The sequence below is a fragment of the Scleropages formosus genome, chromosome 4, assembly GCF_900964775.1.
Source record: "Scleropages formosus chromosome 4, fSclFor1.1, whole genome shotgun sequence".
Lineage (NCBI taxonomy): Eukaryota > Metazoa > Chordata > Actinopteri > Osteoglossiformes > Osteoglossidae > Scleropages > Scleropages formosus.
In genome coordinates this window covers 32,028,964-32,053,436 of record NC_041809.1, presented here as the reverse complement: position 1 = coordinate 32,053,436, position 24,473 = coordinate 32,028,964, and the positions used below count along the sequence as shown (strand labels likewise).

The window sequence follows — 24,473 nt, the reverse complement described above, 5'->3', positions numbered from 1 at the left end:
TCTCACATTCACAAGGGCAACTTAGTTTCTCTAGCTCAGCTCAGAAAAATGCCTTTGAACCGTGGGAGGAAATCCACAAGAACATCGAAACTCTGCAACTGAACGAGCGACACCGCAGCCTCCCTTTCTCACGATGATCTCTCTCAGAAGCTGCACTGTTCCTCGGCTTAAGGAGGCCATCTGCTGGAGGGTGCGGCGAGCCGGGACTCGTGATCAACGGCGAAACAGAACTACCCTTCTTATTCAAGATATTGTTTTGGCCCCTCATGGCCCCAAAGGCCACAGACGGCATCGCAAGCCTTCCTGTCACTCAGCCGATGAGCGAAACCCTGTCGTTCGCAAGATTACCGCGGTAAATGCAAAACAAGGCTCAGTTGGAGCAAGACGGAGCAACATCAGGAGGAACGTTAAATGCTTCAGCTACAAAGCGTTTGCCAGTTCTGCTGTTATTTGTTGATGCGCTTTTGTGTTATTTAAGGTGTACGTCATTTTGGAGGGAAGCCTCTGCCAAATGAATGAATGTGATGTTCAGAGGAAGCAAAAAGAGCAGGTCACTGAAATTGGAGTTTGCCTGTAATACTTTGACAGCTTCTTGACGACAAACGGTTAAAGTGGATGAATGTAGGTCTAAATACACACTGTATATAAATTCTGCAGGAAAACAGGTACCGCGATTCTTGAGCAAACGACATCTGTTTTCCATCCATCTGTCGAGGCAAGGCTGCCTTCACCAGGGTCGGAGATTTTTTTCGATTAAAAAAGAAAAAAATCTGATCTTCTAATATAAATCAGATCTTTGAAAAATCCTCAGCATTCTCAGTATCGCTAAATGATTATGAAGGCAGTAGCTCCAAGCACTGACCTACCAGCTGTCCCAGGTAATGGATGCTGATGATTTTTTGGGCAACGATGCCATTATCGTCCTTTATTCAGACAGCAACAATGTTACCACTACTGTCACCGTAAGTGTGGCTTATTAAGGCTCTTGGAGTTCAAAGCTCCATGAAGAGAAACACAAGTTTTGCCACATTTTGTGTGCAAACCCATTTTAATAAGATTACACTGGACTAGTGGCTGAGCCCATGTGTTAAAGGCACACACTAATGACATCACTGTTAACTATTAATATTTTAAACATTTTGATTTTCAGCAAGAAGAATATTTTTTGTAACGTTTGCATCCAAAGGTCACAGGGTCGATCCCCACTTCCAGCTATAGTACCAAATAACATTGTAAGATCTGATTTGACGAAGAATATTGTTGAAAAAAAATCAGTAAACTTTATTTAAAATCAACAATTTACCAAAAAAATAATAATTTCCTTAAATCGGCCAACCTTGACCTTTATTGCACTCAGATAGGTAACTTTCAAACTTTCTATCGAAATAACGAGGACACACAGAAGGTGGAAGAAACAGATTACAGTTATTATTTTTAATGACTGACCGAATCGACGGTAAAAGGGCTAAACAGGAGTCGCTCTCTTTTTTGTACGGATTTGAAATATAAAATCTCGCTGTGAGCGCCGTTTCTCGCGATAATTGGCAACTCCGGAACGCGTGCACGGTATCCACAACAGTGCGCGCAAGGGCCAACTGAGAGTCCGCGGAAGAGACGCCTCAATTCTGCTCATTAAAAGATTTGAAAATAATAAGAATAATAAGTTCTGCCAGCTGTGACACCCCCCCCCCCCGAGGGCATGGCGCCTGAAGTTTAATCATGCCCCGATCGCACAATTAAATGTTGAAACTCTCTACGGAATGTGACGAGTGGAAGGGAGGAGTCTATTGGCTGGGGCTGAATGTTTACAGGACAACTGAACAAGTGTTTCATAAGCAAACCAAGTGTGAAGGAGACGACACCAGTGCACGTGACGGGGTCAGAAGACGAGGGCAGCATCGTTACGTTACTCATACATGAGGGCTATCAATTCGTCTCTGCTGTGTGGTGTTATACCGTTGTTTTGCCAGCGCGCGACGAGAGGGGGGCGCGCACGGGAGAGCCGTGGGTGTATCTGTATGCGCGCGAGTCCGGCTCGAGGAGCACCGCGCGGCAGCGCTCCAATGCGCAATTTATTAGTTACCTAGCAGCACAGCCCGCCGGGCGCTCCGCGTCTCCCAGCAGACGGCAAGTGTCTGGAGTTGCCCAAGAAGAACTTTTTTTTTTTTTTTTTCTCCCCCCCTTCTGTCCAAAATGGATCCTGCTCAGCGTTCGTAGTAGTCCGCCGAGGATAATTATGTGAGGATGTGCTCGGCGCGCCGCTGGACTTCCCCGAGTGGTGAGCCGCGCCGGGAATCACTGTGGCTGTGAATCCATGCCTGGCAGTGAGTGGCCGGGGCGAGAGAGCAGCCACCGGACGGGCGCTTCGCGGCGACAATTTGCACTTTTGCCGGAGGATCGCACTTTGACTCTTTGAGAAGTGGTTCTTGGAACTCAAGGCAAGATGAGTGCCTATAATACGGACATCTCATTCAAACAAGCGCTGAAGAAGCCGCCGGCGCTGCGGACACAGGAGGTGAGGGTCCGCCGCACTGACTCCGGCGGGCCAGCGGCGGCTAACTCGAGCTCGCTGCTCCAGCTGTGCCCCCGGCGTGAGTTACAGAAGCGCTTACCTGACATTTGTGCTCTATTATAAGTAATACTGGAGATATCGAGTAACTTACAGGAAGGGAGAGTGTGCCCTGCGGCTGTTAAAAGCTGTGTGTGTTGGTGCAGAAGAGTCAGTGTGGTGCTCTGCCGTCCGCGGCGCGGTGAGCTGCCCTGCTCGGCTCCTGAGTCCTGTACTTCTCTCAGTCCGAGGTTTAGTTACCTCAGAACGACAGTCTGACGGAAAAAAGTTTAAACTTTCTACCTTTGGTCTCTTTATTAAGTTATGAGCGTTTAATCTTTGTCTTTTTACTACTTCACAGCCCTGACAAATAACGCAGGTCGGGTTTAAGTCTAGATTTATAGGTGACAGACTCTGAGTCTGAAGCTGAGCTCCACAGTCCCAGGCTCAGCTAGAGCTACACGACGCTATGGACCGAAAAGCGCTTCTGACGAAGCAAAGTTTCAAACTAAGGACGCATTACCGGGACCCTGCTGTGTGTGTGGTGGGGTACTAATACTGTATACTCTGCTGTGCTCGGATATACGAGTGTAAATTGCAGGTATAAATCCAGAAACTAGGCGTTCACGAAGGGCTGCCCTCGAAGCCCGGCTGACCCTGATGCTCCGGCGGCTCCTCTTTCATTCCTCCTATGCAAAGAGTCTTCCCTCCCGCGCGCGCAGTGTCCCTGCTCTGCGACTGCGCTCCAGCGCGGCGCGAGGGCACGCGCTGCAGTCAGTGTCCGCGAGGAGCTGCCGCTCCATCGTTCCGTCGCGCGGACGGTGACAGATGGCAGGTATTATGGAGGGCTCGAGGTGACGACTTTTTTCCCCTCTTTCTTTTTTTTGCTTTGTGCGTTTGATATGACGGATACCGAGTAAAAAAAATGTTATGGAGATATTAGGTCCGTTCGGGGTCTAAACTTGTCTTGTCGTGGACTGACAGATTTAGCTCTTGGCTCGACTCTCTGCTCTGGTTGGCATGATGATGATGTAGAAGTTATATTAGTTCTTCCCCAGGCTTATGTTCACTTGAACTCTTTGGATTTACTTCTTAGGCCCCCAGTCTCTCTCATAAGATGATGTTTTATTTAACTGTTGTGGAAACAACGGAGTCAGTGTAATGAAAGGTTAGCATTCATGCATTGGGGTTCTTCAATACACTGTATCATGATACAGGAACTGTCTGAACCCAAAATGATTGATACTAAGGTGTCTGAAAACATTTGGAACAGAAACTAATTTGTTGAAGTTGTGTAAACTTGAAGTTTTAAAAAAGAATAATTTGTTTCTGACTATCTTGACAGCAGTGGATAAACTGGGATCAGTTGACAAACACTGCGTAACAGTCCTCTAAATAAATACGTTTGAAGCAAGAAACATTGACAGCCTCCAGCGACCTACATCTCAGCAAAAGTACAATTTATGCATTAAGACGAGGAGACATAGCTGCAGACATGAAAGTCTCAAGTAGACCTAGTTTATTGCCTACCACTTGGTGCACCGAGGTTCATCGTTCGAATAGGTGCATAACACAGGATAGACAAATCCTGATACCCTCCCACCTTTTTTTAATTTTTTTAAAATATAAGATACACAAATAAGCAAGTACAATGCCAGAGTAGTGGCTGAATAAAGGTTGTATCTGGGGATGCTCATGGAGTTACGATACGTGAACAGCTACACCGTAAATGAGCTGGAGAGATCCTGGGCAAAGTGGATCTGGAAAAGGTGAGTTTTCAGACCCTTCTTGAATATAGACAGTTTCCGCAGTTCTGAGTGACAAGGGAAGGTCATTCCACCACAACGGACCCGGAACTGAGAACCTCCGAGCTTCTACCTGTATCACAAGATTAGATGAAAACCTCTTTAGATATTTCAGTTGGAAATAGACAAGTTTTAGGGGCATAAAATCTTTAGAGCCAGAACTCAGAATTTCTGCTGTAGACTCCGTAAATCACTGTATGCCTTGCATGGCTGGCAGTTTGTTGCGCCGCTCTTTGTACAAATGTAAATGCGGAGGATTAAGAACCTTTGTAAGTGCCCACTTTGTACTTGTGAGTACAATGGGTTAGCCTTGTGCACTGATTTTTAGTTCACAATTCTGTTTGAATGCTGGCCAGGCGGATGTTTGCAAAGGCAGTAGTGTACTGATGAAGAGGGGAAAGTGGCTTTCTTAAAATCAAGCATGAAATAGCTTTGTCTTGCTTGACTTGGAAACATATACAGTATTTCTATATATGTCCCCCATATTACAACCACTTTCCTATATTATACTACTTCAGTTATTTGTTAATGAGGCATAGTTGTGTATCATCTAATTTCTGAGGATTTTCTTTACTACAGCAGTTCATGTGTATAGCCAACATTGTTTAATCTGTAAATTGTACATAGTTTCTCAAGCAGTGTTTTCATTTTTGAGTGTATCATGAATAATTGAATTATCAAACTGAGAAAATTAAAATGCACTATCATGGTTATGGGGGGCGCGGTGGCGTGGCAGGCTTGACTGGGTCCTCTCTGTCGGGTCTGGGGTTCAAGTCCTGCTTGGGATGCCTTGCAGCGGACTGGCGTTCCATCATGGGTGTGTCCCCTCTAGCCTTGCACCCTGTGTTGCCAGGTTAGGCATTGGGTTTACTGTGACCTCGATCGGGATAAGCGGTTTTGGACTCTGTGTGCGTGTACCATAGTTATAATTATTCATCGTATTAACACTGTAGGTTATAAAGAAGAGTCTGTCTTTTCAGTACCTAGGTATTCACATTCTCTGAGGAAACCAGCAATTAAAAGGCAAAAATCATTTGATACCCTGGTTTAAGCAGTCTAAGCAGGACCATAATAAAGTGCAGTTCAACATATACATTTTTGGCAAGACTGAAATATATGGAAATAATTTCAAACTTTTACTATTCTTTGTTCAACACTTCTTGTCAGTTAAACATGGGGGAGAATAAATGGTAAAGGAAAATAACTACTAATTTAGTCAGATAAATCAGAGCAGGGGGTTGATATGAAATCTAGCAGTGTGTACACATATCCTACTCATGACTGAGCACAGTGGCTGTAACTAATGTGTAACTCATGTTACTGACATGTGACGTCAAAACATTCAGCTTATCTCTCCTCCTGCTCAGAAATAAGTTGTAGACAGACCTTTGCCATGATCTGAGGTCAATAATAATCATTGTAGAACTTTCTCTGGAGTAGTTGGGTGCGGTCTGTGACCCATTACCTGAATACAGTCTAAGACAATAATAAAGTACAATTCACACACACACATTTTTAGCAAGAAATACGGGGAAAAAGAAAAATGTAGTGTTTGTTCAACGCTTCCCATCAGTTAAACGTGGTCATTGCCCTCAGCAGTTGAAGTACTCAATATGCTCGTTCTGCCACCAGTTTAACTTTTGAATTCCACATAAGGATTGCAGAGCTATTCATTTAACCTGATATATGTCCCTTTTCCAGCAGTTTCTGTAATCCCTGAGGCAAAATCATTTCCTTTTCATATCTTACAACCAGCTCTGACACTGGTTGCATTTTGTTACTGCTTTGGCTTCTTCTAGTTTCATGCAACTCTCAGAATTGAATATAAAAATATATATAAATATATAAAGTTGGCTTGTAGAACTTCAGAACTATAGTCTTTACCCACATTATGAAGGTAATATGCTGCTGAAAAACTGTTGGTAATGTGAATCGGACCAAATAACCAAGCAACGAATGGTTACTTCAGTCGTTGACATTCATTATCACAATACAAGGCTATTTTCCTTTGTTACTCCAGAACACTGTGGCTGTTTATCTGCACTCATTTAGCCCCTTTTTTCCTGGTAATTGTCATACACTTAAATGTTCACAAAAAATGGATACAAAGGTGGGAGGTGGGTGAGATTCATCCTGAGATGTTAAGCAATGGACAGTGTGGGGAATGTGCCTCACCAGCCTGTTCAGTGTTGCATGGAAGATGACGTGAGGTTCCTTTGGACTGGCAAACTGAAGTAGTCATCACTAGATTTTCCAAAAAAAAAAAAAAGAAGGTGGGGGGTTGACCAGAGGGTATGTTCCAACCAACCTCATCTTCTGGCAAAGTCTATACCAGGGTCCTGGAAAGGAGGCTCCACCCAATAGCTCAGCCTCAGTTTCAGAAGGAAAAATACAGATTCCGTCATGGTTGTGGAACAGTGGACCAGCACTTCTCTTTTGGGACAGTTTAGAGAGCATGGGAAAGTGTTAATTAGGTCTCCGTATGTTTGTGGACTTGGAAAAGGGATACGATGGTGTCCCTTGTGCTGTGGGAGGTACTACAGGAATATAGGGTACCGGGACTGTTGATGTGTGCGGTTTGATCCCTGTATGAGCACAGAAGGAGCGGTGTTTGTATTCTCTGCATTAGGTCAATCTGCCAAGGCTGTGTTTTGTCTCTGTGATTTTCATGGGTAGGGTATCAAAGCGCAGCTCAGGCTCAGGGAGTGTCCAGGTAGGGGGACCAAGGGTGGCATCTGTTTTTGATTTGTTTTTGGGCATGAACTTGGCCTTGTCTGACTGACCTTTCATGCAGACTTGCAACATTTGGCTGCCAAGTGTGAAGTGACCGATGGGGAGGAAAATCAGTTGAACTTAGTTTACGAATTAGTTAAACCTTTAATGCAGAAAGAACAGTGAAATCAGTAGAAAAAACTGCAGGCAAGACCACAGTGGCGCAGCAGGTAAGTCTGGTATCGAGAGGAGATTGAGCTGTTCAGTTCAATGTTCGTTTGATCCCTGCTCCATCTTTGTGGCGTTTGCATGGTCCCAACGTTTTTGGGTTGACTTCTTCTCGGTGCTCCGATTTCCTCACAGAGTACAAAGATGTTTCAGGTTAACGTGTGTGTGTGTGTGTGTGTGTGTGTGTGTGTGTGTGTGTGTGTGTGTGTGTGTGTGTGTGCGCGCGCTGCAGTATGTACGTGAATGATTGTAGTGTTTAGTGCAATGGATCTAGCACTGTTAGCTGACACCCTTATCCAGAGTGACTAAGTGCTCCGTAATCGTTGTACATCACTTTGCAGCAAAGCAAAAATGCCGAGTGTGAGATTACTTTTGTTCTTCCTTGAAGTGAACCTGTAAAAAGGTGGTTCTGTGCATTAAAAATTAGTGCAAGTGTTTGGTGGAGTACTTTGGTATTTTTGGTAGTGTTGCGATTTATTTTTTGTAGATGATGATTTTATCCCAACTTCTAATATGTTTGACTGTTTTATAAAACTTGTGTATTTCTGAAACAATTCAGAGTAAATACCCTGTTCAGTAATATTACAGCAGCAGTGAGGAATGGGACATGAACTGGCAACTGAACAGATTACAAGGCCGTCTGCTTAATTTTTCTGTTGACTTGTTAAACTTTACTGGCAAGTCATTTAATAATTCTGATTTATAAAAGAGAATGGAGTAGTATTGAACTTAAAATATGGATTTATTAGCCTAAATGATCACAAAGCTGAAGAACAAGGATTTTATCATGTATTCATTGCAGTAGCTAATACTATACACTGTGTTTTTGCTTTTTGGAAACTTAAATTTTCACCATTATGCAAGGAATGCAAATCATATTAAGGTCCCAAAGATATTGTTCAAAATGTTACATGCAGTAATGGAATATGTTTTATAGTTGCATACTTCAGCCTCACAACATCTTGTAAATTACTTGTGCAAGTATGTTATAACTGACAGTACTAATTAGTGTGTCAAAACCAAACATAGAAAGACACTCTGGTAAAATTGAAAGAATCAGTTAAGTTCCAGTTGTAACCTGAGTGGTTCACTTTGACGTGGCAGAATGCCAGCATGTCTAGGGGGGTCTAGTTTGCATGCTTGGTGTTGAGCATCTTCCTGTGGTTTGGAGAGATGTTAACTTAGAGCATTGTGTATGAGACCTAAAGGGACATTCCATCAGTGAAGACCAGTACTCGGAGTATAGTATTTAATTGACATTAAAAAGGCTTCTTTGCTCAGCTCTTTCAAATCCCGTTCACTTCTAGTTGTAGTAGAGTTCAGATTGCATTTGGAAAGGAAACAACAAGTTGTTCAATTTAAATCAGTTTCTAAAATGTGTACTACCCAAAAAGCACTTATTACCTGAAGCTCAGTAAAAATATTGTCAGAGCATGAAATGATTTCAAAAGTGTGTTTGTATGAAAGGTTAAACAAGGTGATGTGATCTGTTCCCTTTGACTGGGCAGATTTCCTTTTCCTGCTCCTGTTCTGCAATTTTAGCGCTTCATATCCTGACTGCATTGCTCTGAATGCACAATAGGGTAAAAGGAGTTTAGTTTAGTTTTATTAACATGGGTCCATTAGTGACCATCAGACCATTCGGTTACAGTTGTTGTTAGAGTAATCACTTTTTAAATTGAGTTCCAAATTTTTTCTTTATATAATGATACATTTGATAGTTGACTTTATGATGTGCTAATATTTGCTATTTATAACAAAAAACCCTGCCCACTATTTCATACTGTAGTATTTGTGTTTGACTTTTAGTTGACCTGCAGGAGAATGTGTTTAGTCAGAGGTCTAAAACATAATTCTTGGTGAGCTCTGTGTACACATCCTTCCTTAATACTTTTTTTTTTTTTTTTTTTTTTTCACGATCTGTATTTTAAATTACAGTTGTTTAGTGGTGTGTTCTATAAATGCAGCGTTACTGTCCTGTGTTTTGGAGGAATAAATGGTAAAGGAAAATAACTAGTAATTTGATCAGATACATTTTGAACAGGGGGTTTATATGAAATCCAGCAGTGTATATAGGCATCCTGCTCATGACTGGGCACAGTGGCTGTAACCTTTGTGTAAATCACGTTACTGACATGTGACGTCAGAACACTCAGCTTATCTGTCCTCCCGCTCAAACAAGTTGTAGATAGAACTTTACCACCATGATCTAAGGTCAGTAATCATTGTAGAAGTTTCTCTGTACAGCTGGGTGTGGTCTGTGACCCATTGGTTGTATTGACCTGTGACAGTTTTTTATGGAGAGACAGATAAATGAATTGGGAGAATTAAGAAAAAAGCACTTTGCGTAAATGAAACCTCAGACCGCTTCATGGAGCTGATAAAATCCCTGAAGTCCAGATAAAGGAAACCTAGTTAGCGCAGATCTATTAGATAGGAGACTGGATACGAAACTGAAACTTGCAATCCATGGTCCTTGTACGGTCTTAAAGCTCGCCCAGGCCTTAATATTCTTACAAGGTATTTCTGCAGTACCTACCTTTTACCTTGCTTCCTAGACTGTTTCCTTTCTTACTTCTCTACTACTCTTGAAGTAGACTTAAACACTGCACAAGCCTTTATGTGCTGGTTCCTAAGCTGTTGTAGAGTAAATATCAAAGGTGATTCTGTTAGTCAAAGCACATGAACAGTACTGGGTGTGTGGTATTAAGGTAGGACCTAAGAAAATACCAGTAATTGTTGGTGTGCATTCCAACATTTTAGGGGAAACGCCATTCCTGGTTCAAGCCAGGGCAGTAGATTTACATTCCAGTTTGATCTTCGCGGGTACCTAAAATTTGCTAAGTTCAGGCTATACATGTGAGCACAGCTCCTACATACTATACTCTGTAAGTAGTTAGATGAGCAGTTGTGCTTCCTAGTTACTACTACTTAAATTGTTTTACATTTTCTACATTGAGGTGATGCTGTTTGATTACATGGAATTCTTGATAGAAACATTTAGCTCAGGGCAACATGGTGGTGCAGCAGATTGTGCTGGTGCCTCATGTATCGTGGGCTGAGCGTTTGGGTGTGGGTTGAATTCCATCCTCAGTCTGAGTTTACATGTTCTCCTGTATTTCCCATGCATGCTACAGATTGCTTCTTCAATCCAAAGAAATTTCAAGTGCATTGGTGACTCCGAAGTACCTGTAGTGTGTGTGTGTGTGTGTGTGTGTGTGTGTGTGTGTGTGAGTGAGATTGCTCTTGTAATGGACTAGTGTACCTTGCCTCACACTATTCACCTACTTCCAGGATAGACCCTGGACCACTATAATCAGGTCCTGTAAAGAGGGTAGCAGTAGGGCCATTTGGGTCTTTATATATATATAAAAAAAAAAAAAAAACCTGTCTCTCTAAACAAGAATTTGAAATGGCTCCAGTCTCATCTGAGCTCTCTAACCTCGCACTGAACAAGTACTGATAATTGGTGAACAAATTTACTTGGAGATAAACTGTTACCTCTATTGTTGAAACAAGAGGTGGAGGTTCCTTCATTGCCGCATCTTCCACCCTGCAGAAAGATGGAAAAACTCTTCAGTGAGTTTTAGACATACTTTCGTTTAGCTTAAATAATTGGACTGTAGGATTTTTCCCCAAAGATCCTTTTTTTGTCCAAGGAGCAGCTGTTTAGGGGGATCTGTGGGTGTTCAGTTATCATGCAGTTCCTTTCAGGAAAAGCTGCATCACACTTCACAGCACACAATGTATAACATAAAGCAGCTCCTTTCCGTGCTTCCTCTCATTCTTGCCTTGCAGACCAAACAATGAATCGGAAATAGCGTTCATTTCTTTTTGTTGCGAAAAAAACACATTTAGGAAGAATTATCCTGACCCTGCATTCTTTGGGAGCTTTGTCAGAGCACTTTCTGTGACATGAGTTATACCCACGGTTTCTCAGAGAAGGGGGATGTTTGGGTCCAGAGGGCAGCACTGAAAGAATTTGCGGGCTGACACAAAAGAGGCAGCGTGGTTCATTTCAATTCGGGCACCACACCTCCCTTGCTCACCAAGGCTGAGGAATGAGGCCTGACCGGAGCAGACATGCGGAACACTGACGTCTCTGTTGACGCGTGCGGCAAGAATGCTGCATGTGGGCCGCGGCCTTCTGAGGAATTCCAGCCAGCCCTCACAAGCCCACCCTTGGAATGATCGATTAGTAGTTGTGAAGAATGTTGTGGAGAGTGTGTGGGGACTGTGGAGAGGTGTTGGTTCCCTGAAAAGTTACCATTGTTTTTGTTTCAGCCTATTTTTCTTCTGTATTTTGCAGTTGGTTTTCATATTTTTATTATCGTATGAATGAGTTGATCCATACACACAAGTAAGCTGAGTTATTTATAAAATCACTAACGGTTAACCTCCCATAACACTGTTTTACAGTACAATCCCCCCCCTCCCACTTGAACAGACATATCTGTAACAAATAGGTAATTTATCCTCCTAATCATGTTGTGTTAGTGTTCAAGTCAGTAAAAAGCTTGGTTTGTTGTTGAGGCCTCCCCTCTCTGAAGGAGACACCCCTTGTTCCTCAGCATGGCTCTGAGTATGTGCTACAGGCTCATGGTTTGAGGCTTCATTCCTTTTAAATGTAGTTTGGTGCGCTGCTCTTCAATGAACAAGCACATTCCGGAGTCTGTAGTTAGGTCTGATTGTGCAACATTCTTATTTCTTATTTAACCAGAAGCTTAAATTTCACCCTTAGACATGCTGACAGATGTAATGGCAGTTTTACAGTAGGGAGTAGACTGGAGCAGTTCAGCCATCATGTCTGTGGCCTGCAGTGGTGTGTTGTTTTGGAACAAACATCCTTTTAATTTCTGATCTTGCTAATGCTACTACAGAAATAACTCAAGTTGTAAACATATGTTGAGGGTGACTGCTGTAAACAAATACATTTTTGCAGAATTAATTGATAGTGGATGTAATGTGAGATTTTGTATGTCTGTTCTTCCTTGCTGATATGCCTATGGGTGCCAGATTGGTACAGATGATCATCAGGTCTGTCAGTCTGGATAATTTATCAGTTCCATGCAACAACTTTTTTTTTTTTTTTTGGAAAAATACTAAAGACACTGGGGAGGCAAACATGCCTCTAAAAAAGGCTATTGTCTTTAGATGCATAGCTGCCTTTTCCCCTTTTAACCTCTCTTGTCTTTTCACATTGTTTTTGAATTTTTTTAAAATAAGAATTTCCTTTCTTCTGTGACATTCTTACTGTTTATATGTGATCTCAGGTCCAGTGAGGCAGTCTAGTTGGGAAGGAGCACATACATAAATTTTTGTGAGTGTTGCAATATCTGAATATAATACCTCTTTATGTGTATCTTAAAAAAATACTAGGAAGGTGATCAGGAGTTGTTAATATTCTAAAGTTTTATGCAGCTACTTGTGTAATGAACATTGGTGCATATAGTGGAAAAACTAACTGTACTTAAGAATGACATGTCTGCAACTATGTCTCTCTTTCTCCTAATGTAATGCACAAATTGTATTTTCTGTGAAATGTACATCGCTTTGGAGAAAAGTGTTTGCTAAATGAAGAGGGGGTGCGGTGAGGCAGCTGGTTTGGCCGGATCCTGCTCTTCGGTGGGTCTGGGGTTTGAGTCCCGCTTGGAGTGCCTTGTGACGGACTGGCGTCCCGTCCTGGGTGTGTCCCCTCCAGCCTTACGCCTAGTAGCTACTTGTTGAGGTGGCCAGCCATCCCTTGCCTGCAGGAAAGCGGGAGCACTGACACTTGTGAAAACACAACAACTCTGTGTGAACGGAATTCTTTGCAGCCTTGGCAACACTTCTGCACATTGTTTCTCTGTGCAATTACGAGTCACGTTCTGTAGGTCTCAGCATCTGTACTCAGCAGCTCCAAGCCCACAAGCCACAAGATTGGCAGGATGTTCACCGAAACATCTGCTTTCTATGGAAACGCTTAGAGCACTATTGCTGCCATTGACGCATCTCCCAACAACCATAGGGTTCTCTTCAAACAAAGTAGGGACCCCCCTCCCCTCCATGTTTTCCACTGCAGACTAAGTAAAAGGTCACCTCCTTAAACTGCAGCTATGTTGCCACAGTTCCACAACTTGCATTACTAGATCTGTTTTCTTTTATAAATTTACTTAAACTTGGATTTATTAGTAGTTTGTCGTTAAGCTATGGTGATCCAGAGCCTATCCTGAAAGCACAGGGCATGCGGCAGGGTTCACCTTGGATGGTACTGCAGTCCTTCATGAGTCAGACACAGTTATGGCGATGTAGTCAGCAGGTGACCTGACCCACGTCTTTGAACTGTGGGAGGAAGAGAACACCCAGAAGAAACCCACACAGAGGTGGGGAGAACATGCAGACTCTGCACAGTAGGAAAGTTGATGAGCAAATCGTCTTTCACTTGTCAGTCCTGTACTTCTGCATTAACTTAGGAGCTAATTGTGAAACTCTGCACATGATCTTGGATCATGTGAACAGTGTATGATTTATGTTGCAGCACAGCCATTTCTTTGAAAACTTGGCACAGTTTTCCCACATACTAGAACACCCCATTATAAGGTCACAATGTAATATAACCTAGATGAGGCTGCAGATGAAAAAATATTATGTAATGCAGAATTTTATCTCCATGGTGACCCAAATGTACACCTCCAACTCAGAAACATTGGTGTTATCTGCTCTGGTTTGGTAAATAGCGGGTCTAGCATACAGCAGCATAGTGTGTGCCAGTAGAGGCTTGTTTTACTTTCCATTGCGCCAACGGCATGTTTTCATAAAGTCCGCTTAGCTGAGACTCCTCAAAACAAATCAACACTTTTCAAGGCCCTTTTTGTATAATGTTAGATCATATCTAAAAATAGTCCTGCTTTCCACTGGAAAAAGGCCAGCTCTAAAACTAGAAAGTCTGGAAACCGGACTCATCAAAATCCAGTTGGTCAAATCGCTTTTGCTTTGGATCAGCGTCCAAGAAAATTGCAACATTTCCCCAACATCTAGACATTTTTATAAAATAAAGAATGAAATTTAGTGCTGGTGCCTTGCAGTTATTTCTTGTATTAATTCTGTGGATCCCAACCTCCTAAATAAAGTCTTGTTAAAGTAGGAGCTTATTACTAACTTTTTTTTTTTTTTTTTGTGGCTTAATACACTTGTGCTTCATCCCTAAAAACTTGCTTTAGCCTAAACTGCGCTTCCTTTAACATAAAGCATAAGTAATTTCTAACAACAGTGTGATAAGCCAGGGGTGTGGTGGTGGTGCAGCGGATTTTGCCTGTGCCTGCTCTCTGGTGGGTCTGGGGTTTGAGTCCTGCTTGGGGTGCCTTGCGATGGACTGGCGCCACGTTCTGGGTGTGTCCCCTCCTGCTCTGGCCTTGCACCCTGTGCTTCTGGGTTAGGCTCCGGGTTGCTGCGACCCCGTTGAAGACAAGCGGTTTCTGTGTGCGTGCATGCGTGCGCTTAGAAAGTTTTCAGTTAGGACTGAGATTCATTCTGCCCAAGGCCAGGGTAGCAGCTCTCCTTCCAGAATACTGGCATTTGTGTTTTTTAAAATCAGCTTATTTGGCATATGTGCTCACTGACTTTGCCATACTGGTAACTGCATAAAAAAGATTCCTGCTCCTGAGTTGACCATTCATATTTTGAAAATGTCAGTTTAATCTGTAATTGCTCAAATTTTGCTTAATACATCATTGATTCTTTAATTTTCTGTTGGGTGAATCTCTTAAGCTGGTTTCATTTATTTAAATGAGGACAATTACAATGGTTTCTCGACCACATAATATCTATTTATACAGCTGAGTAGTTGTACTGGATGCTATAGCAAAAGGGGTGGGTTTGAGGGGGATTCCTTAAGCCTTTAAGGTAATGTCCTTTGCCAATATACTACATTCTGTCCATAATAACAGAAATAAATGTGTAACATTGATCATTATCAATCCTGTCAGTGCAGATTTTTTTTTTTTTTTGTCTTTAAAGATAAAATTAAGCTTTTAACAGGTCACATTGTTGGAAGGAGCATTCAGTGAGGAGGAAGCTAAGAACTGGCATATGACAGCAAAGATGAGTGTTTTGGGGGGGGGTGTATGAGGTGGAATTGTAGCTGTCATTGTATTTGTGTTTCTATTGCACTAGTTGATATATGTTTAACCTTTTCCTAGACAGTTTGTTTGCAGATGTGGCAAAAATTTGCTTCTATACAGTATTTCCTGAGCTAAGCTGTATGGTTTGTCAAAGTATGCCTCTGCTGTAAAGATGTCCAATACATGGATGTTGAGTGTAAGTGCAGCTTGGAAAAGGTACCCATAGCCTTTTTCACTTTAGCCAGTTTTCAGGGTATTCTTACAGCACACATAGTGGATTTGTAAGGCATTGCATCTGCAACCCTGCAATTTTTGCTAGTTGTATTTAGTGGATACGAATAATACGGATGAAAACCGCACTGACAATGAAAGTGGATTGTATTGGAAAACCGATGGATGGGATTTATTTTCTGGTCAACCAACAGTTTCTCTAGCAGGGGACATAGCACATTTCTTACAAATTTAACTTGTGTATATACTTTACAGTGTTGGGTGACCACATGTGCTGCTCAACAACAGTGCCCATTTATGTCAAACACCATTGTTTAGGCTGTCACGTTCTTTCAGTCTTTTCTCAAATGTGTTTTACTCAAGTAAACTGTGTATAAGTGGAATGCTCACATCTGTAAACATACAGTGGCATACCTGGAAATGTACAAAATACATCTCCAACACGAACTACCTGCTACTAGTTGCTGTTGGTGGCTTGTCAGGGGTCACTCAACTCCTGAGGATGTGCAAGTCTGGACTTTTTCTGGGCTCATGTATCTGATGCAGTATTTACCCAGAGTGCTTTGTGTTTACCTCTCTATACAGTGCTGTCTCTGAATGCAAGGATTATGGACAATTGTGTGTGTATTTATATATAAATAAATAATCTTGGCAACATGGAGGGAAATCTATGGGGAGAAATTATTTCTTAATGAAACAGCACCACTGAGCAAGTGTGTTCTTTGTACCAGGAGGTGGCAGCATCACTGTTCATGCTTTCATTTGAAGTGCAGTAGTCTTTATGATTTGTTCACGCTACTGATGCAGACGTAAAAGGCAGAAATGAATCTGTACACCTTTTCGTAATATAATTACTACTAACAGATGGGTTAGGACTGCTTGCCTACCCACTGTTAGCGTTTTCCGCATGTGCCTTTCACGATAGAACATTTTATATTTGCATAAAGGTGGGCAAATTTATTTTAATATAAATATTTAATAATGCCACATTCTTCACACTGGCTGTTATCACCACTATCACGTTGGAAGTGTTAATCATGTTCTCTAGGTGAAACCCCAGATTAGTTGCCTGTAGGCATTCTTGAAGCAGAAACAGGGTAGAGAGACACAGCCTTACCTATTTGTCAATAAGGAGCAGGAGGGTATGCTTAGGAGTCTTAGAATGCTGCTGTCAGAGATATAGGGAATCTTTTGTGTGTGTCCCATGCAGTTAATGCTGTGGCTATTTTATTTTTTTAAAGTCTACAATTATCCCCGATATACATTCATTCAAGGTACTAGAATTTGATGCTTTTCATGCAATACCGTTATTAACCTTAATGGGCATTTCTTCATTTACAAGGACTGAATTTGGATTTTGTAAGCCCCCAACAGCTGAGTAGCACAAAATGTTTACATTTTAGCAGACTTTTTGCCAAAGGTAGTTTAATGATTTATGTGTAGTATTTAGCTCCTTTATCCACAGCTATCAATGTTTGGGGCTTGAGCTCCTTAAATTTTACCACTGAAACTAATGGGAACTGCATGTTTGAGATATGAGAAATCTCCATACAAAGTGTTTTTCAGGAATGCCTGAGCTTCGTAAAGGGGGAAGACTAGTCTTTTTCTGTACGACACTAGTGTAGATCAGTTTATATTAACCCAGCTTGTTTTAATGTGTACATTTATTCACTTGTAGAAACCTTAAAACCAGCAGTACATTTGAGCTGAAGGCTTTTCATTAATGACAGATTCAGTAAAGGGGAATAAATCAAATACTGCAAGCTGTGAACCTCCCCCCCCATCCCCCCTTTGTTGGAATGCCAGTGACATGACCCAAAGCCTCTGGCTCTGATTATAGGGTTGAGATGAGCTATTGAGATCTGCTGGAGCTTCTGCAGCCTGTGTTACACATGAGACCCAGTGACCCTCTCCATTCTCCTTTTTGTCGCAGCAGGAGCTGAGCTCACTAACCCAGTTAGTGCTGACCAGAAGTCAATATTGCACTCTGTGCAGGGTACACCCCCCTTCCTCAAAATACCCTTTAAAAAGGCTGCGTTATAACCTGCTTCTCTGTGCATTTCCTGAAGGTGCCTCATTTCTGAGTTTCCACATGGTGGGCTTGCGTCGTATAATACAGTGCTTTATTCAGATTTTTTGTGTGTGCGTGTGTGCACGCGCACGTGGTAGCATTATGCAAAGAGATGGAAAACTGAACATGAAAAGAGCCAAGCTAACATTAGAGGTGGTCAAACCACTTTCCGTGTTTTAAGTGTCTACACACACTGCAGTGGACATCTGTGTCTCTCTGTTCTCACACACACATACTTTGGCCTTTATGAAGTGTGATCCAACAAACTTGTCGACTACATTCTAGATCCTTTGTGCACAACTCTTGTAGATAAATCCAGGTATTCCAGTTTAACCTTTGAACTTGTGGATTTTTACCTTTCGTGTTACACTGCATTGGCTGTAATTTAGCATCACTCAAATGTTTATACACATGTCCTGTTATTGCCTGCACATCATGCTACATACAGTAAGACAACTTATTCTCCTTGACACCTCTTCAATGTGTTATCAGCGTGAAAATGATTACAGTTGGACTAAGGTGTTTTATTTTCAATTAAATACATTTAAAAAGTCCTACTTTTTTGTTTCCTTTCCATTTTTTAGCAGTTTAAATGCTTATCAGGTACTTCCCTAATTTCAGTTTGAACCAGCAGCCTTAGAGTTCCATGGCTTAACCACAACACTGTGCTGCTCCCAGTTTTCTTGTACTGTGTAAAAGAATTTACAGAACTGGTTTATTTATATTCTTTTCACTTAAGCTGTTTTCAACAGCTGCCCTCATACTTAAAGTCCTGCATGGCTGAAATGACTTGATCTTTTCCTTGTCTTGTGGATTGTGGAGCCCACCATCTGTATATTTCTATACTGTATATTTCATTCAGTTCCTGTTTACAGGAAAATGGTTGTGTTTGCGAATATCTAAAAGACAAATGTTTTCCATTAAATGCTTTTTTTTCCTCTTTCTTCCCCCCATCCCCACATAAGTAGTAGATTTACATTTACTCCTGTTCTTCACATCACGTCTTTGAGGATGTCTTGTGCATAGAACCATGAGGTGTTCAGGGTGCTAACAAGACACAGAACAGCAATCACACTTACAAAAACATATCCAAAGTGCTATAGTATTTCACTGTCTGTAGAACCTTTAAACTGAGATAAGTGATTATATATCAAAAACCGGCAATCTGTTTTACTTCACATTTTCACAGAACCTATTGCATTGTTCCACATGCATTACAAGTGCTCACTGTGTTTCTGTTTCTCCTAGGATCTGAACACTATTTACTGCCATTTGTACAACATGGATGTTTTGTCACACCTCAGGGAACACCAGCTAAGGTAAGATTAGCTTATCCTTTATGTCAAGTACTCAGATGTCTAAATCAGGAGTGTACATTTGAAGTGCACTTTTGTGGCAAACTGCTGCCCCTTACAGTTTGTCTTTGTTCTGAAATTTAATTCACTTAGCTGTTGCTTTTCTCCAAAGCGACTTCCAGTGTTAAGCTACTTAGTGACTTACCCATTTATATAGCTGGGTAATTTTACTGGAAAAGTTTAGGGTTTCGTATTTTGATCAAGGATACTAAAGCTGGAGGTGGGATTTGAACCTGCACCCTTTGAGTCAACAGGCAGAAACTCTAACCACTATTCTATCAGCTGCCCCCCCCCGAGTGTCTGTGATGATGCCAAACTATAACTTGTGCTGGCATAGTCAGGAGCAGTGAGGATTATGTAGCCTTTATCATAGCCTGCATAAGGTCTTACTGGCCCCAGCTAGCAGGGGATGAAGTTCTGCAGAGGGAAGATGTGAAAGTGTGGTCTAGGGATCTCTGGGAGTGATTGTCTGTCCATGAGCTCTACAGAACGGACTCTGCAGTGGGTTACCTCGCTGCGGATGTGACAACCAAACTGAACATTGAGAATCTTGAGCAGAGTCAGTCCTTAAAGCAGGTAGCTTAGTGGTTAACGTTTGTAGCCTTGCTCCTGGAGGACTCTGTTTCAAATCTGACCTCCAGCTGTCGTGCACTTGAGAAGTGTACTTTCTCTGAATTGTTCCAGTAAAAATCACCCTGGTGTATAATTGGGTAAATAACTTCAGGGAGCTTAACACATGTAAGTTGCTTTGGAGAAAAGTCAGTTAAATCAATAAGATGATAAAACAAGACAAAGTTGAGCTTTGCTGGTTCATTTTAGACCAGTATGGTCCTTGAAGGCACACCAGGCATAACCTCTTGAAATATTGCCACACTCTTAACACCAGCATGAAGGCTTTTCAAATCATGGTCAGAGTCTGGGATGTTTTTGATCCAACTTGCTGTCTTGACCAGTTAAACTCCCTTTCTGAGCTTTTAGTCGTGAAGGAGCAGTGATTCCTTATTATTCTGCTCTTTCAGGGCCTGGGATTCAAACTGTTCTTTTCATTTCAGGTCAATGTGTAGCTCGGTCCGCTACGAGAAATACGAGGCGAACCACATCCTGTTCTAGTAAGTAAACAGCGGTGAATCCAGTCATCTCAACAGCAGAAGTGAACTTAACTGATAAAGTGGGTCAAAACCCTACATGTACACATTTACACGATTACACAATGCAGCAACTTTTTTCAAAGTTTTCTTTTTTCCACTGACTATGATTAATATTTACTGATTTTTTTTAAAAAAAAAAAAAAAAAACAAAAAAACCACTAGTTCTTCCAGATTGTGTGTTTTAGTTTGGTACTTTATAGCCATTAGAAGATTCTAGAAGGTACCAGAACATTTCAGAAAAGTGCCAAAACATTTGTGAAGCCATCAGATCGTAAAAGGTACCAGAATATTCGGTGCTTGGAAGCTGCTGCCAAAATTTGCTAACTTCAAGATAGTTGAATATATATATATATATATATATATATATAATGTGTGTGTGTGTGGTATATATTTAAGCTATTGTATGAATTAATGTCAAAAGTATTATTAATACAGCAAACTGAATTGGAAATGCAAAAAAATCTACAATTTTTGTTAGATTGTGATATTCACTGTAAATGCAACTGTTAACATTTTCTAATTTTTCAATACTTTTGCCACACGAAATGCATTGATGTATCCAATCCTGCTTTTTATTTGATTGTGTGAGTAGTTTATAACCTTCGCATGTTTTTGCCCTCAATTTAAATCACATTTGTGTCTTTAATTTTTAATCCCTGGGACACAGTGCAGTTCCAGTATGACAAGCAGATCTCACTTCTGCTCAGTACTCCTATATTACCAAAATCCATCGGCATCCATAAGCATTATGCTCCTTAATTGCTGCAGATGCTAAAATGCATATTAAAACATTCTGGGATGCATTTTGAGTAGTTTGGCACTCCAATTTATTTGTTTTAATACATGATGGAGACGTGCTTTGTTGTAAAGGTAGATTATTCAATTCCCATGATTGTTTCGTGTTGTAGTTGAATCCAAGTCTAATTTAGTAACTAATCTCCTTTTCCCTCTTCCTTTTCATCTTCAGCCCTGACAACGTGTCCACATGCTGGTACATACTACTTTCTGGCTCCGTGTTTGTTAAGGAGCACATGTACTTGGCAAGATGCTGGTATGTACCATTCAGTGTAGCTTTTTGTCACAGCATATATGTTGCTGCACGTCTGATAGCCATTTTCTTGAATCCCATGGACAGCAGTGAGAGGCTGAAGCATAGCTCTGCCTTGTCTTTCTAGACCTTTTCTAAGAGGAGGTAAAGCAATGAAAAACACTTTGGTTCCATGTGACCAGCATAACTCCATCATTGGGCAGCGTGGGTGTGTTTTCTTTATCGAACACAGATGTCTTGAAGCACATCTGACAACATGAGCAAGGAATTGCTCCTTGTTGTTGTTTGTTCATGTTCTTCACTCCCCATACATATCTCCTTCCCCACCCCACCACTGCGGTATCTGCCCATCTGAGGAATGTACTTCCACTAAGTGTTTGACATGCACAATTGAGACGTAGAACTTGGGAGTAGCTTAATGAGTTTCTTATGTCAAGTCAGTGCCACAGCCCTGAACTGACCTCTAGATCTGTGTGCTTTGCTTGAGCAGTTCCAAGTTTCTTGCTTTCTGCTTGGTCATTGGGTGGCTACTGTTTGTGCTTACAAGAGACGCAAGGGGAAAATGATGGACCAAAGCCTGCCCCTTGGCCATCTGCTGAGAGATGTTTACACAATGTCTTGCTAAAGCTCTCTGGACATTTTTTTGTGTAATTTCCATGCAAAGAATGTAAAATTCTAGAAATAGTCATCATTTAGACATTACCATGGAACAAAATGCCTCTTGAAAATGCATCTGCTTAAAAAATTGAAAACGTTGCTAGTTATGAACTTGTATAGCTTTAGAGTTTTGTTATGGTTGGAAAATGTTTAACATTTAAAAGTGATTAAAAATGTCTGTTTTTGTGCAGACATTTAGGCATGGGGGTTGTCCTTTGACGGGGATAGGGATGGGCCGCGTGCTGGTGGTTGGAATGCGGAACTCGCCGGTGGCACAGCTACTGAGCCATGTGTTCCTACAATCCTGGGCAGGAAATGAGTGTGTTCCCCACGGCAGCCAGGGCACGCTGCAGTCAGCGACATTCCGTCACCTCGACGGGACATTAGGCGGGGTGTGGAAGGGTGGAGAGACAGACTGCTGCCTCGGCGAAGAACATTCATGGACTTCAGCAGCATAACAGGGTTTCGTTTCTGGATTCCACAAGTGTTGTTGAATGGACTGGAATGGATGTGTTCAGGGACTTCGGTTTCCCGCTTGCTGCGGACATCGTCGTGCTTTAGAAAGCCTGAAATAACACGGGCATCAAAGGAGACTTGAAGGAAATGGAGCCCCTGTTGTGCTTTACTTGCTTTCCTCCTCCAAAGCACAGTCTGTATGTTTCTGTTTGGACTGAAACCCCTTGGCACCGACTAGCTGTGGATTTATAAGGGCTGGAAGAACATGTTTAGAAGTCTGTTCTGTGTGTGTGTGGTGGGGGGGTGTTTTTTTTTTTTTTTCTTTTTGCCTTCCACCTATAGTTAGGCCACAGAAAGAGGGCGACGTTCCCTGTTCTTTGCATTTGGGTTTGAATTCTATACAAAAAGTTCTTTGAAGCTGTTGTATCTTACAGTGACTGTAGCTATTTGTCCCATGTTGGACACCGAATTTGTTATGCGTCAGGTTACCCCAGACACTCCCTCCCAGTGTCATTCGCTCTAGGACTAGACACTGCACTGAATACAACAGTAAGTGATACTTACAATTTCCTTGTGATATTTTGTAATCTAAGAATGATTCACTGTGGGAAGTTAGAATCAGTCTTCAAACATCTGTATCAGTATAACTACATTTTTACTTGCCTGTTTACTTTGTTTCATTCATTATTGGAGGAGTTCTGCTACTGTTACAAGCTATATGCAACTGATGGATGTGACCAAAAGTCACAACATGCCAATGGTATCCAACTCTTGGCTCATAACTGAAGTTATGATTAAATGATATATTCTGCTCTATGCTTTGTACACAAGTAAATATACCCATAACTGGGCCAAGAGGACTGAAATATCATGCATTCCTTCAGCTTGCTTCTGTTTGTTTACTGACATGCATGATGGGGAAAAATGCAAGGAGTATGAAGAAAAATTTTTTTGCCCAGATTCCTCATCAGGAATAGTGGACTAAAGTCATGGAAAATTTTTTTTTTTTTTTTTTTTTTTTTTTTTTTTTAAATAAAATAATCATTTGACTGTTTTCTTACACATGGTTTGAAATAGTTTTAGGTTTGGCTTAATGTAGACAGTTTATTCAGGAAAAAATTTCCTACTGCAGTAGGATGTGGTTTTTAGACCCAGGTTTAGGTGATGCTCACAGGCATCAATTGTATATGGGTAGTAATGAGAGAATGACTCCATAGTGAGTGAAACTTACAGAAGCTATAATTTATTCTTTCCAACCAACCAAGTCCTTACTGGAGGCTGGTAACTTTGGTCCTGTGTTAGTGTCAGACACACCTCACTAAGTTGTCACATCTTGGGTAACAACTCTTGGTAGCAGAGATAACAATTTAAAAACCCCCCACCCCCCTCCTCTTCAGCTGAATTGCATAGGCAGACTTCACTTTTTAATACATGGAGAAGAAAAATGAAAAACTCTTAAATCAGAGAGGGAAAACCTTGGGATTATTGGGATCATTTCCACCTTTGGTTCCACACAACTGTGGATTTATTGTAATCCACACAAGTGTCCTAAGACCAGTGCCATATGCCCACACCTACTCTGAGGACTGACATGGAAACTGTGCATTAATCTTATTTAACTGAGTCAAGGGTTATAGTCAAAGTAACTCATTCACATTTAAGATGTGTTCAGGAAGCCAATTTTTAAGGCAAAATTAACTATTAGACATGTTAATCCTTCCTTGGCTAAGTTTTTTATCTTGTCTAACAAACATGCAAATCGTAAGACCTTGGATCCTTTTGGATACGTGCAACCCCCCGCCTCCTCCCCCATGTTTGGGGTTGTTTTGACGTTAAAGCAGTTGATTTGCAATCGGGTAAGAGTGTGAACAAGACTGCAGCAAAACACTGAAAGTTCTGTTTCTGCAAACGCTCTCATGCCTTTCCTGTGGGCGCATGTTACACGTCTGCTCCTCTGAAGGATGTACCTGCTTAGCAGCCAGGACTCCTGTGCAAGGGAGAAAGAGGCAGTACAAACAGACCTGTGGTTTCTGTCACTGGTGTCAGCAGCCTTTGTTACCAAGGAGACGCAGTTTAGAAACAGAGCCTCCGTTTTTTTTTTTTTTTTTGAACAGG

At 41.5% G+C, this 24,473-nt stretch overlaps 1 protein-coding gene across 3 annotated transcripts in view; it reads left to right on the top strand.

Annotated features, from left to right (window-relative positions):
* The first annotated feature begins 2,179 nt into the window (after positions 1-2,179).
* LOC108934339 (rap guanine nucleotide exchange factor 6-like) overlaps positions 2,180-24,473 on the top strand; it is a 79,174-nt gene continuing 56,880 nt past the window's right edge. For all 3 annotated transcript variants that reach the window (XM_018751982.2, XM_018751983.2, XM_018751980.2), the window contains exons 1-4: positions 2,180-2,515; positions 18,943-19,013; positions 20,102-20,158; positions 21,165-21,248. In XM_018751982.2, coding sequence (XP_018607498.1) covers positions 2,444-2,515; positions 18,943-19,013; positions 20,102-20,158; positions 21,165-21,248 — 284 coding nt within the window. In that variant the 5' untranslated portion in view covers positions 2,180-2,443. The remainder of the gene's footprint in view (positions 2,516-18,942; positions 19,014-20,101; positions 20,159-21,164; positions 21,249-24,473) is intronic.